Source organism: Melopsittacus undulatus, chromosome 6 (assembly GCF_012275295.1).
Source record: "Melopsittacus undulatus isolate bMelUnd1 chromosome 6, bMelUnd1.mat.Z, whole genome shotgun sequence".
In the NCBI taxonomy this organism is placed as follows: domain Eukaryota; kingdom Metazoa; phylum Chordata; class Aves; order Psittaciformes; family Psittaculidae; genus Melopsittacus; species Melopsittacus undulatus.
The window spans coordinates 68873779-68890252 of record NC_047532.1 but is presented as its reverse complement, the minus strand read 5'-3'; the positions used below and the strand labels follow the sequence as shown (position 1 = coordinate 68890252).

The following is a 16474-nucleotide window of genomic DNA, read 5'->3' as shown; positions in this document are numbered from 1 at the left end:
AGCGCTGCCGGGCATGCCCCCAGGGCACGGTACCCACCGTGCGCACCGGTCCCGGGAGCTGACCGAGCGGCTGTCCTGCCGGGCACCCAGCACAGAGCCTCAACATAGCTTCCGCTTGCGCCGGAACAGCTTGGCGGGCTGGAGGCGCCCAACATGGCGTGGCGGTGTTGGGCCCACGCCTGGGGCCCGCGGCCGCACAGGTACCCGCAGGCCGGGCCGGGGAGCGGAGCGGGGCGGGCGGTCGCGGCGGTGCTGATGGTCCGCGTCTTTTGCCCCGCAGGCTAACGGTGCTGCTGGAGCAGCGGCAGGGCTTCCGCCGGGAGAGGCCGCGGCCCGAGGAGCCCCCGGCTGTCACCGCCGCCGAGGCGCGGCCAGGCCCGCCGGCCCGCCGCCGCAGCCTCTGCCCGCCGCCGCCGCCGTCCCGCGCCGGACACCCCTCTGCACGCCGCCTCGTCAAGCCGTTCCTGTTCGCCGTGGGGGTGAGTGGCAGCTCCGGGCCGGGGGTGCCGTGTTCGGGGAGCCGGAGCGGCTGGGTGCCCTGTGTTCGCCGTGCCTTCGTTCCCATTGCTCGGGGCGAAGCCACGGGACGGTGCGTTCATTCGGACTTTATCGCCCAGTTCACAGGCTCTGCCTTCGGATCCGCCGCCATCTGGCAGTATGAGTCGCTCAGGTCGCGGGTCCAGAACTATTTTGAGGGAGCCCGAGCAGACTGGCTCGATAGAATGCGGCCGCAGAAGAGGGGCGACTTCAGGAAGCAGGTACGCGGTACCTACAGGTACCTGGCCGCACGCAGGTGGGTCCCGGCCGCAGCACAGAGCACAGCCCTCCGGTGTAGGCGCATCTGCAGCACCGTTTGTACAGCACATGCAGATGGGGACAAACAGGACAAGTCACTTGGGGAAATAGTAGGTTCTTGTCAAATTACAGGAGATACATTTCCTTACACGAAAAACTGATGGAATTAGCTCTGGGACACTATAACCCACTGTAACACACAGTACCACTTCAGCAAGTGCTCTTGGAGAAAAATGCCATCTTCACCCTGAAATGTGGGGTGGAGAGGTTCGGAGTAATAGTTTGTATGTCTAAACTAGGTAAAACTTGTATTTTTTCACTGTATAAAAGAATTACTCTGTGTCTGAGTATTCTCAAAAGTGAACACGAGTTCCCAAAGCGGACAGAGCTAAATTCTGAACCTTAAGCATAAGATTTCTTTTGAATGCTCTGGCTTCGGAAATGCATTTATATTTTCAGCCTTTGCTTCACAAATGTGAGGGTTTAGAGGGCTTTTTTTCCTTTATAACAACTGACATTTACATGCAAATACTTTGGAGTTTGGGCATTAAGAACATCATGTGTGCTGTGAGACTTGTTACAAATTTAGCTGACATCCTGAAAATATCAGTCGTTTAGTTTTGAATTGAGTGTATTTAAAACTAAAGAAAATATACATATGTTGGGTTTTTTTATGAGCATGACATTATATGTTAGGGAATATCACTTTGGTCAGTTCGGGTCATCTGCCTGGTTGTGCCCCTTCCCAGCCTGTTGTGCATTCCCAGTATATTCACTGCAGGGGCAGAATGAGAAATGGAAAAGGTTTTGGTGCTGTGCAAACACTGTTAGCAAAAGGGAAAACGTTAATGTGTTATCAGGACCATTTTGGTCAAAAACCTAAAACACAGCACTATGTATAAGCTGCTGTAAAGAAAATGAACTTATATCCTAGCCAATCCTAGCGCAGCATGCTGTGTTGCTTGGTGTATATGTATCAACTGCAGGTGAAATTGTGATTGCCACTTAAAATATTAAGAATTGTAAAACCTGAAGGGGAAGATGTGATTAGCTATCCAAAAAATAAATCAAAACTGCCCTGTTGTTAATAGGCTTAAATTCCCAGTCCCCATCTTCAGCTGGGAAGTCCTACTTCTAAAAGCTCAGGATCTCCCAATAGCTTCTAAGGGCATATATTTCCAGTGTTTTAGAAAAAGCATGTTTGTTTAGTGTTTTTAAACACAAGAACTTTGTAGGAAATATGGGAATCTCTATCCTGGGTGAGAGAATCAAACATAAAAATGCAATGAAATTGCTACTTTGATATCAAATAATGAATTGTTTCATACAGCATTATTTCCCAATCCCTCCAACCTACAGATAGTTTATATGACATCCCCATCAATATGGTTGGAACGTCACTGAGCTATCAGTATTTGTCCAACAATGATTCTGAAAGCTGAGGAAGGGAAAGGGGGATGAAACTTGTCTGTGGGCTGACTGCGCTCAAAATAAACTTTTTCAGGGGTTTTAAACTTGGAGGAGGGCTGGGTGAGCTGGACGCAAGGGGGAATGGATTCCACATCTTGTGAGCCACCTCTGCAAAAGTGACCTGGCACAAAAGTGGGATCTCTCAAAGGTGGGTGGTATGATGTTAGTCAGCATTTGGGTGAGGTTAAGGCAGGATTTATGCTAACTTTGGCTAATCTGCTAAAGTAAGCATTATGGGCTAGATCCGAATTGAGTACAAGCAGAGGTAAACCCCCAGAGTTGTGGAAAAGGATATAACTTCTTTCTTTTTGAAGAAACCCTTCAGCTACGACGAGTTGTTTTATGAGGAGTATAGATGAGCAAGGAAATGCCAACTTGAAAAGCTGAACCAATCAGAAGTAAAGTTTGAAACTGATTTACCTAACAGATTTCAAGCAAATACATTCCGTTCTTAACAAAGTAGAACCTTAATGACTGGTTTTGAAATGGCAAGTAGTTCACAGTGGCACTGATGTACAATGGTTCTGTTTCAGGTTAACAGCTGGTGGAATAGCCTGACTGAGGGTCAGCGGACTGTGACAGGTTTGTGTTAGCTTACAGGTATTAGACATTCGCAGGAAGAGAAATGTGGCAAACAGGTACAGTATGTTAAAATAGGTGCCTTTCACGCCATGTTTAGGTTGTTAGGCACAAAGCATGTGTAAACTTACACCTGCACACACACTATGTCTGCTACACTTCCTTCACACAACCTATTTTTTGGATGCATTAAAAAAATTCCTATGCATCAGTGTGAGAGTGCGGAGGATTAGCTGGAATTCTCTGCCGACAACATTTTTCTCAGGAACTGTGAAAAACAACAGATGTTTTTAGATGGAAAGGACGTATATATTCCACTGATATGTAGAAATAAAATTCCATAATAGTTGTTTCTTGTTTGCAGCATGATGCATGTAAAATAACAAAAAACACCTTGTGCGCTTTCCTTTGGTTATGATGTAGTTTTGATTGCTTGGCCTAACAGCGCTTGAAATCCCCAAGGTAAATGTCATGTGTGGTGAGAAATTGACAAGAACTTGATTCAAAGGCCAGTAAAGTAGCTGAGCCATATCCATTGTTACATATTCTACTAAGTATTTACTGTATTTACTTGTTAGCATAAGGCTACTTAAATGCTATATCTGTGTCATTTACTTTTCGATAAAAACATTGTAGAAAAAAAATATTCAGACAACTTACTAACTCTTTGCAGAGTTGATGCCCAGCCTAAGAACAGATCGCGTAAGTGCTGAATGTCTTGGGCAAAAATAATCCCAGGCCCTCAATTAGTAAGTGCTGTCACAAGTTTTGTATGATGTTTTGAAATGTTTTTCAATGTGCAAGTCAGGATACAGATACAAATACTTACTGGGGCAGGGTTGGTGAAGATACCATTCTGTAGTTTCTAGAGTAGTTCTGGGTGATCTAACAAGCAATACAAATTTAAGTTGGTGGATTCTAACCCGTTCAGACACTTACCCTTGATTACTATAGCAAGATTTGGCTTGCTATCCTGAAATAGTTGACAGTACTGTAACACCTTGGTTTAGCATGCAGGGAAAACACTTCCTCTAAGAAGAGTGTGGCATAATAGGACAGAGTAGCAAAATCAGAGATCTATTGACGTTTTGGTTCTAGGACTTACAGTTTTTCACAGTTCCTACAGTTTGTTGCAAGCTTCAAATATAATAATGATGTGACATTTACCATTATGTAAAAGCATTATTACTATGTTCCCCTTTAATGTTTCTAGCAGTTACAAAACATTTTAAATACCTAAACACTTGGATAGACATAGAGAAGGTACTTTAACCAAGAAACAATGAATTTGTATCATTATGTTTCTAATAATTTACGTTTTTATTTAAAATAAAGATCACAATAAATATCTGTGTAGTAAAAAACTATCTGCCTTAGAAATACCAACTCAACTTCTTATGCTTGATCTTTAAACAGTATTTTTACAATTCCCTCAAAACAAAGCTTCCCCCAAATTGGATGGGATGTATACTGCATGTTTCTGTGGCTCCCCTAGTCTTTTTCCCTCTGTGTGTGGTTAAATCTGCATCCTGCTGTGCAGCAGATTAGCTGCTTATGTCCAAATGCCACCAGAGAGGCAAGAAATGGGACCTCTTAATCTGGCTCTTGTTTCTTGGGCTCTGTATTTGAAGTTGTAACTTGTGTGTCTCCAGTACAGATTTTCTGGACTGATGTATTCATTACACTGTATGTTTAAACAGTTGCAATTAAGTGTCATATTTCTAAAAGACTTCCACTTGATAAACGTAGCTTTCAGAATTTGCCTTTTCTAAAGTTAAGAAGTGGATACTGCTTTAAATGGAATAGTGAAGAAAAAGTATGTTTCTTGTAAGTGTACTTTTGAATGCTTGCTTACAGTCAGCATTATGGTGTATTACACTCATCATTTGCTTTATACTTTTCTTCCCCTCCTCTTAATAGGTATTATAGCTGCAAATGTCTTTGTATTCTGTTTATGGAGGCTGCCTGGTATGCGACGTTTTATGTTTACATACTTCACCTCAGATCCATCCTCCAGTAAGTGAATAGTAATTTGGGTGACTTTTCTACACTGTGCTGTAATAGAACCTCCAATCGTACTGCGGAAGCTTCAGCTGGTGCATGGCTTACTTGTAGCTCCACCACCCACAAACCATCTCAGTCATGCCCAAACACATCATTCTGTCTACACAGGACATGGTTTGAGGGGAAAAAAGAAGTAATACATCTCATTTTTAACAACAAAGAAAACACTGGTGCTTTTCTAAATATTGTAATGTCAAAACTGTTGCCTGCTGTCTGGCCTTTTGCTGCGTTTAGTAGGATGCAGCTCCTGTCTTTGTAAAGGTGAAGATAGGATATAGATACAGCACTTCTCCCAGTGATGTCAAGCTGTACAACAGAATGCAAATCATGCCACTCTTTGGGAAGGAGCAAAATAAATTGTACTATGCAATGCCATTCAAAAAATAGACTCAAGTGTAATCCCCACAGCCCTTTAATATTCTGTGGGATGCAGATAGAAGTCGTCAGTCACATGCATGTGCACTTCCATCAATAGACAAGTGTTAGTCTGTATGTCATGTACAGAGTCCTTGTTTCAAAGCTGTGCTTTGAGTCACATAACAAAACCCTAACAAACTTGCAAATTTGGCTTTCACTGTATGTGAAATATTTGTAACAGGTTAAGGAAAGTAAGTTACTGGTATTTAATGTAGAACAATTAGTTGGTAGAGAACAGAATGAAAAGGATGAGACAGGTATGCATTAGGAGAGTACTTTCTGCTTAGTTGTCCTCTAAATTTCTGCTGAAAAAGTGGAAACTCAGCCAATTCCCCACAGACATCCCAAAGCTAAAAGCTGGTATCCAGAGCTGAGCATCAGTCACTCTAAACACTCCTATTTTAAATAATGCTGACCTTCAGACCTGCTAATTGTCACTTTGTTGCACTTTCAAGGCTGCTGTTTCAGTGAGGAGAGCTAGTAGCTTGTTTTCAGAGGAAAACTGGCTTTTCTTCGAGCCCATCTCTGTAGCAAAATAAGTTTAGGTAGTTGCTCATAAAAGACATTGAAAGTCTTTCGCTATATACATATATAAAAATTTCTTCTTTCCAAAGCATAGGAGATGTGTCATAAGGTAAATGTTTTATATGAAACATTCCCCAGTAAGTAATAAAGACTTTCTAAAGGAGCTGTTCGTACAGTTTGTACATCTCTGGGGTACGTGTTGTCCCTTTCAGAGGTATTACGTGGAGTTTGAAATATTTTACATTTCTGGGTTTGTTACATAGGATGTATTTGAGAATTCAAAGCATTATTAGCCTGTAGTATGTCTTGATAAAAGTCTATTCTGTATGACATGTAAGTTGAAGCATATTAAAACCCTGACTTTTTCTTGCATTGTTTTTTCTCTTGTAGGAGCCCTGTGTTCTCCCATGCTGCTTTCTACATTTAGTCACTTTTCTCTGTTCCACATGGCAGCAAATATGTATGTTTTATGGAGCTTTTCCAGCAGCATTGTCTCTCTTCTGGGATGCGAGCAGTTCATTGCAGTATATCTTTCTGCTGGTAATGTTAAATAGATATATATTCACAACACTTTAAATATGTATTCATGCAACTGAAGTGTGTGCGTGGTAACAGATGTATGATAGTTGGCTATTGTTCAGTCCCACATATTGCTTTATACTAACAGTGCTACTTATCTGCTGTGATACAGAATTTTGATGGGTTAGGATATTTAGATTTAAGATACCATGAAAATACAGGTAGCTGGTTTTAATTCATCCTTAGCTACCAAAATAAAATAGCTTAATACAGACTTATGAGAGTTTAGTGGGAAAAGATGACAATTGATGTTTTAAAAAACAAAACAGCCACCACCACCAAACAAGGAATCCCGCATCACCTACACTAGCTTCTTTAGGGAGGTGTTGGGGTAATATTGTTGTACTTTCTGATGCTTGCCTGCATTGCTTGCATTGTTTCCAACAGTAATTTTTCCTTTCTAGGGGTTATCTCCACTTTTGTCAGTTATGTTGCTAAAATGGCCACTGGAAGGTTTGAACCATCACTTGGAGCTGTAAGTATCTCAGCATATGGGAGACCTTATAATGGTTTCTGAAGCCACTTTCAAAGCCTGCTGTATTCTTTAACCTGCTTAAAACCCAAGAATATATTTGGGATAATAGAAACTAGGAAGGTTTACCAAAACCAAGTAACCAGGCAGTGATTCCTGTGCAAGAACGTGCCAGTTCTTCAAATATGTTAACTGTTGCAGCAGAAGCCCAGAACTAATGCCACTTAATGCTTGTAAATGAGTACTTAGCAGCAGGACTTCTTGTCACTGAGCAGGTAGTTCAGTTTTATTAACTTATTTCATAAGTATTATTTCATTAATTGTGTATCATTCTTCTCTAATTGAAAACAGAGACAATGTAATCAGACAGTCAAAATCAGCATGTGTTGATAGTGGAAGCTGTCAGACATGCTATACAGAAAGGGCAGCACTCCTGCCAAAAGTCTCACAGAAATGAGACAGGCTGAGGAGGTGTTGTGGTTGTCTGTTCTTTACAAGTATTAACTCGCTATAAGTTTGAGGTGAACCTAGCTATTTGCCAAGTCTTAAAGGCTTCTTAACTTACTTTACTAAATAATGTTGATAAAAGCCACAAGTCGATCTTATTTTTCAATGGGAATGGAAAAACAGGTGTTGAACTGTCACAGAGTTAGAATTTTGGCAGTGCTGTCTGTGCATTGTCCCTTTATCTTATGAATAAGCTATATCTGGAGCAAGTTAACGTCACATTAGTTTTACTGATCTGAACTTACTGAAATTGCTACACATTGCATTACTTTACTGTATTCACAGCCTTTCCATTGAGATATTTCATGGATACAAAAAGCCCATGGTCAGTTTAGTAGAGACCAGGGAATTACTCATTTCATTGACAAAAGCTTTTTTGTCCCTGTCCATCTGTTATTTTCCTTGTTTTGGTACAAGCTTCAGAATGATTCCCTTCATTCGAGATATCTGTGTTTGATTAATATGTGTTAAATTTCTAGGCTTTACTGGGAGAAAAAGCACATTAACATAATTTGTTATCTTAAAAATTGGGCTGCATTTGAAAATAAAAGCCCAAGGGAAAATAGAGAAATTTTTCCTTATGTAACATCTCTGCTTAGTGTCATGTATTTTAATGTATTTGCAGTCAGGAGCTATAATGACTGTCCTTGCAGCCGTATGTACAAAGATGCCAGAAGCAAAACTTGCCATCATATTTCTTCCAATGTTCACATTTACAGCAGGAAGCGTAAGTTCCTTTGAACTTTAAATCATTTCTGCTCTTAAAACCTTTTCCCCATATCCTCTCTATCTCCTCTGCACATGTGTCTGTCATTTGTGTTTCTAAGCTGTTAAATTTGTTTTCAAAGCGAATACAGGTCATGGAAGTCCTGGAGACTGAATTGTTGCAGTCTAGCACAATCATTGCACAAGTGTGTAGTGACTTGAGAATTGCCCTAAATTCCACCCTCCATAGGTGTGTTTTAAATCTGATACAAAGAGGTGAAAGAATTAAGGAGGGACTTGGTTCACCTGTCTGAGGAGGTGTGCATACATCTGCATACACATTTTTATAGCAGCACTTTTTACAGGTAATCCAATACTGATACGCTCTTTTTGAAGAAAGAATATCAGGATGGGAGAAACAGAATGTCACTTCTCAAGGGAAAAAGCATTCCAATCCTGGAGGAATACCTGCCTCCTCATTTGGGTACCATCTTTTCCTAGAATGGTTTGGTACACTGTTGAGGCTTTTCTTCATGTGTAACACTAGGACCCGTTTGTTTCATTAAATTCTTTCAAGCACATCCACTGCCCCATTTAAGAAAAGCTGCTCATGTGCATCTTGAGCTGCTTTAATGAGTTAATCACCTTTGATCCACTGCTTAAAGTTGTTCTGCTGTTGTACTTAAAGCAGTTAAAACTTTGTTGTTTCAAGATAGTGCGATTTAGTATTTTGGGGAAGTGAAGCTTACAGATTTAAACAAGTGTTCTTAGATGCAGTCTTCCTGGTTTTCTTGCACATCTGCTTGAGAGGACCTGGGAATTTTGCTGCTATCTTTTAGTTGCATCTGTCCTTAGAAAGATGGCCAGGATAGAAATATTGGCAGAGCCATAGAGAACATTGCCATGAGGAAGTACTTACTGCAACAGTAAAACAAGAGCAGCATTGGCTGCTGCAGTGTAAATGTTGGAATGATTTTAGCCTTACTATATAATTGCATTTTGGAAACCTTACGTACTAGGTTTAGATACTCGGGCTACCTCACATATACTGTAATTGGTTTTTAAAATAAGCCAATGTAGCAATAGAGCTGCTATTCTAAGACACACACTTAAGGAAAGAAATCCTGCTTAAAGTGACATCTCATCGTAACATTAAATCTGTTGGTCTTTTTGGAATGAGGCACTTAGTAAAATTTTGCATAATTACAGTTACGGTGGTTTATGTCTCCTGAGGATGCTGCACCATTGCTTATGCTCTTTCTGGCTACAGAGTTGTTCAAAGTCATCCTCATTTTCTACCTTCCAAGAGGTTTGTCATTACGAAAGTGTGATGACCAGTTTATATTAGATGACAGGGATGCTGCCCCATATGTTCTGTCCACTGAAGGGTTGTGTTTGGGAGATCAGATGCATATAAATCTAAGCTATGTCAGAACTGGTGAATGAGGATGCTGCTATTATGTATTTTGTGGTTGTGCTGTCTTTCAAGTAATTAAGTAACTTCTGACTTGAGTTTGGAATGTATGCATAGCTTTAGAAGTGAAGATTGGAAGAGACAGAGTATTTGAAAGGGCACATTCCTACCTGGTACTGTTCTGCAGCCACTCATGTCTGTATTTTGACAGGACCGTACAGCTAAGAACTGAGTCTGTTTTAAAACAATTTGGTTTAGGTTTTGTTGGGTGAAGGGGAAGAGAGGGAAGGTGTTTTTTTACAGTAATTGCTTTGATATAAAATTCATGGAATGTTTTTTGGTCCCAAATTTTTGCTATGCCAAATAGGAAATTCTGTTAATCAGTGCCCATTTTATACTGTGACTGATCTGTCCATACCACGTTCTGTTCCTTTCCAGGCACTGAAAGCCATAATAGCATTTGACTCTGCAGGACTTGCTCTAGGCTGGAGACTTTTTGACCATGCTGCACATCTTGGGGGAGCCCTCTTTGGGATGTAAGTCTATTTACTATCTTCTGTTTGTTTCATATTTAAATTCATCCTATTTTTTCTCCTTCTTCTTTTCTCTCTTTCTTTGAAGATTGTCTTAAGCAGCATTGAAGACAACTCGCTGTTATCCTTGAGTATTATAGAATAGTGTAGAAAATGCTGTCAGTTGATGCATAGAACTGAAAGCATTGAGCTGAACTGACTTAGAATGGTAGATTAGATGTCAGATTGTCCTGTCACCGTAACCTGGCCTGGTTGCCTCTGTCCTGCTCTCCCCAGCACATTGAAGAGAGTCACAAGGCAGAAAAGATTCTCACAAAACACAGCATGGACAAATTAAAATAACTTCAGAATTAAAGAACTAGAAAAAAATTTTGTCCAAGTCTTTTTCCTTTAATTACCAATTTAGAGCTCCAGAGTTGCTATAAGCTCAGGCCAAATTCCTCTGAGCAGCCTCTCAGTGTTGCTGCATTGTCTTTGTGTGGAGCCTTCCAAATTGGGAAGAACTGTCAGAAACAAGCTTGTAGGAAACAGTTCTGCATTGTTCCATGTTTGAACTACATTACCTAATGAGTTTTTCCTTCTGCCTGATTGCAGTGTTGTCTTAATTTGCACACTTGTAGCTAAGAGCATTTTTAAACATTTATGTAGACATTTTAAAAGCCTACCTGAGGTTTAACTAGGCCAGGCAAAGAACAGGTGGGGAACACTTCATTTTAGTCCGCAAACTGTTTTGCATTTCTTTGCTATTGAGTTGTGCTGCAGTCACCTTTTCTCCCCTTCTCTGGCATCACAACTGCATCTGATGTTGTCTTGCTGATCCATAACTACTTTCTGCCATGATATATCTGTATCAGCTTGTAGATTCACATATTAGGATAGCAGTTGCAATAAAAATTGTCTTGAGTCAACAAGGTGAGGAAGACAAGACATATTTTACCTATATGTTCTACTCCGTGATCATTTTGGTTTCTTCATCCTAAATCAGGGCTTCTATTTAGCATGTATGTTGAATAGACAAAGTATTTTTTATACATCACCTCACAGACAACTGTCTGCTTTGGAAAGAAGATACATGATTTATAGGAATGGCCTGTTTACCCAGTACTGGCTGATGGAAAATTGATATTCAAAACTCGGATGTGAAGTTAGACTTGTGGAAGAACCTTCAACCTATTTCCATGCAGTTGCTTCCCCTCCCACCTCTCCTCTCCACCATAACCTCCCTTGCTGAATCACTTATGTTGCTATTCATATATCAAGATATATAATTCTCTATGAATATCAGTCAAGCTAAAACACTTGGATAGATTAAGTCCTCATTTAGATTTGTATAGAAGAAAATGTTTTGAATGAAATGTGGCTGTTAATTACGGGGTAGTTGTATTTACATGTGAGAAAAATTTACTTGGTGTTGTCAGTAAATATTAGCATAAGCAACAGAGACTGTGTTGACAGTCTCTTAAGTAGAAATCATGAGAGCATGAAATTAAAGGCATGAAAACCAGTCATTCTCAGGACTGAGACAAGCAAGAACACAAAAGTTAATTATTATGAGTCGTGAGAACAAGTGGCTTACCTGCCACTGCCACTTTCCAAGAGTGGTGCTCTTTCTGCCTTGGTTTTTCTTGTCTCCTGTATTTTCTAGAATTAGAAATGCCTACAGGCATTTCAGTTACCTGATTTCAGTGATCAGCCTGTTCCTCAGATACACAGAAACGTTGCTGTTAGTTTTAACTAGTATTTTCTTTTTCTCAGGTGGTACGTGACTTATGGCCATGAGCTCATATGGAAGAACAGAGAACCACTGGTGAAAGCTTGGCATGAAATGAGGACAAAGAACACAGGAAAGGGAGGAGGTGGAAGATCTGACTGATTCCAATCCTAGAGATTCCTTGTGCCCAAGTGGTATATTACTTGAAGACGTGGGATTGAATTGGTTTTCTGCTACTCCACATGAAGCCTCTAAGGAGCTGAAGTTTCTAATGTAAATTTCAGTTACAAAGATGCATATCAACAGAAAATGAACTCTGACAAAGGTGGAACAATAAAGCTTTTTATCCTGTTGCTTTCTGAGGTAATAGTCTGTGTTACATTTTTAAAGGAGAAATATATATTAAAAAAAGGCTTTCCAATGAAGTAACCAAATCATCTGTCCACAAAGCTTCAATCTGGGGCACAACTGGTTAATACTTAGTAAAATTCACTTCCTTACTTATGAATCATGCATCTCCCTAATGTCCACTGAACACTATAAGGTGTTTTCCTGGAAGGCATGCTGTAGGCAGCCTGGACTCAACATAAGGGTAATGTGGTAAAGTCCAGTGGTCCTTATTCACAAGATTAACTAAGATAAGCCAATGGTCTCTATTGATTTTAAACGTGAAGTACATGAAACAATACTGGATTGTTTGCCAAAGCTTACATACTGGTTAATGGTACAGCCTTATTCATTCTATGATTCTATTTATTAGCTGCAGCTTATTCAACTTGGGGTTTTCATTTCTGTCTGCTTCCAAGATGCTGTCAAATCTTGTTAGAATTTACTACAGTCATATCTTTTTCATAATTACATGCAGTGGAAGAATGTCTTGTACTGTGGTTTTGAATGTTTTACTGTGAGTTATACTGCTAGTGCTTTCTATATTCTTTCACTGCGTTACTTTCTGGGTTTGGTTTTGTTTTAAGTGTTATTCTATGTTGCTAATTTTAAGGGTTTTCTAAGTACTTTTAAACCTTAATATCTGGTTAAGAATGTGCTAGGTCTATTAAATAAGCAGCTACAACAAAAATAGATTAGGTGCCCTAGTAAAGGTTAGTACCCTGACCAATGTTCCTACTGTACGTATAAAAACAATTGGGTTTTGGGTATGTTGCTACCCTGTGCTTGTCTTTTAAAGATGACTACCAAACCCCTTACAAAGGGCTGAGGAGTCTGCCCAGATCCGAGCTGGTGCATTCAAACCCTCAGCTCCTTCCTATAGACCAAATTAGTCATTCCAGGTAGACTGACTTGCCAAAGAACATGTTGCTTCTGTAGGAAGCCAAGTTGTGACTTTCTGCTTGATAACAGTACCTTGCAGAAAATAATTTCCTGTAGGGGCAAAGAATACAGAATGCAAAAGGCACCAGTCTGAATAAATGATGGAGTACAAAATTGCTGTAAGCTCAATTACTGTCACAGGCCAGTGTTCAAGTCTCATTTCTTTCCCCCCTTGGAAAAATGAGGCCCTTGAGGATTTGTTCCTTAAGTGCCCATCGACTTAAACAGTTGAAAAATGAAGGAGTCTGAATCTCTGATAGACCTTTGCTCCGCTCCAAAAGCTGCCTAGCTGTTTGTAACCTGTTACCCAGCCAATCCTCAGGACCAGCATGCCAGTTTTTACAGCTTCGGCCACAGTGCAGCCCTGCCTGCAGCAGAGAGAGGGCAGCCGAACCTGCAGCAAGCTGCTGCCAGCAGCAGTAACAGCAGCCACCTCAGCAGTATAAGATAGCCACTGAACAGGCTTATCATAAGGGAATATTTAATTCCAAAGAAGCTCAAAAGCCATAGCTCACAATATCTGCATGTTGATCTCAGACCTGTTTAATGTTTATCTATCTGTTGTCTTTGCTCACTTCCTTTTATTCCCCCCCCACTTCTTCCTTGCGTTACCTCTCATGCACTCAACAGCTTACCTAGTCTATTCAACATTTCTCTGTTTGCTGAGGGTGTTTTTTAAAGAGATCCTGGTTGAAAGCAGCAGGGAATAATAATGTAGGAAACAGTACATAAAGCTTGAATGACATTACATTTTACAGGTCTGGAAAAATAAGCCAAGGTTACAATTAAGTTCTTCACCATAGTAGTCAGTGCCTACCTCAGACTTCAAAAGTCATGCCCCTGTATTGCTTGCAGAGGCTGGAGCCCCACTTGTGGTCTGTTAGACTTGCTAAGCCAGGAAGGGTGCAGGTAAACACCACATTTTCAGGCTGTCCCTTCAGAGGCAATTCCTGCATTTCTGCTGGACTTCTGATGCATAAGCTTAACTTTAGACCTAATAACCTTGTAAAGGCTGTTTGATAGCTGAATCTTCCTTATTTATAGGAACTCTAGAGGCATTTAACATACGTATGAAGGTAAACCATCTTCTCTGCTCCAAAATGACTTTAAAACTGCAATAGGGAAGTCAACACTCACTCAGACAGGGAATAGCCTGGAGTTGTGACAGCTCACTAGAGTACAAAATACATTCCTGGCAAGCAAATACCCTTCTTGCAAAATCTGGCATCAGTATTAAGTCACACCTTTGAATAACAAAGAAATGAGAAGAATTAAAAAAAAAACAAACCCAGAAATAAAACCCAGTAACAGAAAGATCCAGTCACCTAAAACAAAACTAACCACATGAAGAGACTTTTCTCCCCTTTTTCAAAGAGCTTGTTATTGTGCATAAGAATACAATGTAGTGATTATGCAGACTTGGCAGAGACAGCAGCCAGTGTTTGCAAAGGGAAATAGTAAGTGTAAAGTCATGGTTAATTGTGTAGAGATGCAATACTTTGCCCTTTTTTAATCCCTAAGAATGTCTGCTGTGGCCTTGCCATGTTTAAGGGGTATTTTGTTTCTGTGTAGGGAACTGCTCTATTGGAATTTCATTTTATTATTAGAACAAACTGTCTGCGGGAGGTTTCAGCCCCCATTCCTAGCAGCAACAGCTGCTTTGCTGTCTGATTTGATGGCTTTCCTTAGTCTTGCTGTTGCAGTATTCCTACTCCCTCCCCCAGCTTTTAATCACGATAAATCTCTTCTAAATGCAGACAAGTTTCTAATCTCACCCGGTGTCTCCTGGATCCCCTATCCAAGGTAGCCTTGTGCCAGCTTCATCCTACCAGCTACAATGAGCAGCAGCTCAAAGCACTCACTGGTGCTGCTGTAGGTGGGCTCTGAGACATGCAGCACCAGAGCTGAACTCAGTACTAGGAAGCAGCAGGCACAGGGAGTGCAGAGACATCCGATTTATCCTCCAATGTATTTTGCTAAGTCAGGCCTAGGAGCAAGGATCAGAGCATCATTTGTACTGTGCCAGTGACAGCGATGATAAAGCGGATGTTCTGTTTTCTCCCATGGCTGTGAAGTTCATTTCTGAAGCATTCTGCATTTCTCTCAAATCTGATTTATTTTTAAGAATTGCTATATGGAGCAGAATAGTTCCAGAAAAAAAGAAAAAAAAAACCAAAATGCAGCAGAACATTAAGAAATGTCTCCCTGAGTATCCTTAAAAGCAACACTATGTCTGTGGACTTTTCAGACAACAACTGAAAAGAAGCATCCAATACCCCATATGTTACTGTGTCAAGACTTCGGTGTGGGACCAGAAGTGTTACCTGGGATTTCTGACTCTCCCTAACCTAGCCAGCAGGCACTGGGAGTAGGGGGAATCAGAACCACCAGCAGCACCAGCAAGTGCCAGATCAGATACTTAGGACATCAGCATCATCTGCTAAAGGAGTTTCTTTCTATCCTTTGACAACTGTGTTTCAAAGAGAGGTCAAACAGACAAGGAGAGGTTCTGCCTCAGACTAATACCTGCATTTCCAGCCCTCCTCCCCACCAGGGGTAAGTGCAATCCTAGCCTGAAGCCTGAGGTGCAAATACAAAGACAGGTAACAGGCTGATCAGCTGAAACAGAGCAGTAAATCTCAGCTTTTCAAGTTCCACTGCCTAATTAATTTCATATTAGATCTCATCAGACAGCCACTTGCAACTAGATTATTCCATTCCAAAATAAAGTACCTGTCAAGTTAAATAGATGATGCTCTAATACGTGGCATCTCAGTTTATCTGCACTCTTTTACAGCCTATAGTGATCCATTCAGATCCAGCTTCTTCCGCAGTAACCCACTGAATGGTGAACTGGGGAGGAGCATTATGGCCTGTAGCCACTTACTATGCAAGATGCTAGGTTTCAAATTTCAGACTTATCCCCAGTGTAATTCTGTCAGCTTTGGTGGTTTGTGCTGGGTCTGTTTGGGTATGAACCTCAGTGTACAAAAGAAAAGCTGCAATTTCCATCCTCTGGAAAACAGTAAATGATGTGAACTGTGCATTAAGGTACACAACAAATGCTTGGGGTTTGGTCAGTAGGTAGTATTTTAAAAGTGAAGTGGTTAAACTGTTAATGTAAACTGAGGAAGAGGTGGGGTGTTGTGAGAGATGGGGGGTTGTAGACAGCTGTTGGAAATTAACATTGCAAAGCTGCTATTTCTCATCCAGATCACTTATTTTATAAATATTTGCTTTCACATACAAATGATTTCGCTAATCAGAGATGCTGATGGATAACTTGAAATTATAATTATTGGTATTTTACAGTCTGTAGTGACAGGACAAGGGGGAATGAATGGCTTTAACCTGACAGACCTATGGTAGATTTA

The 16474-nt window shown here is 40.6% G+C and overlaps 1 protein-coding gene across 1 annotated transcript; it reads left to right on the top strand.

Moving 5' to 3' along the window:
• Nucleotides 1-12193, top strand: PARL (presenilin associated rhomboid like). The gene is made up of 10 exons (XM_005153950.3): nucleotides 1-200; nucleotides 281-479; nucleotides 618-758; nucleotides 2799-2847; nucleotides 4765-4860; nucleotides 6241-6390; nucleotides 6834-6904; nucleotides 8034-8135; nucleotides 9966-10063; nucleotides 11816-12193. Exons 1-10 carry the CDS (start codon nucleotides 154-156, stop codon nucleotides 11931-11933), a joined length of 1071 nt encoding a protein of 356 aa, XP_005154007.2. The 5' UTR covers nucleotides 1-153; the 3' UTR covers nucleotides 11934-12193.
• The last annotated feature ends 4281 nt before the right edge of the window (nucleotides 12194-16474 follow it).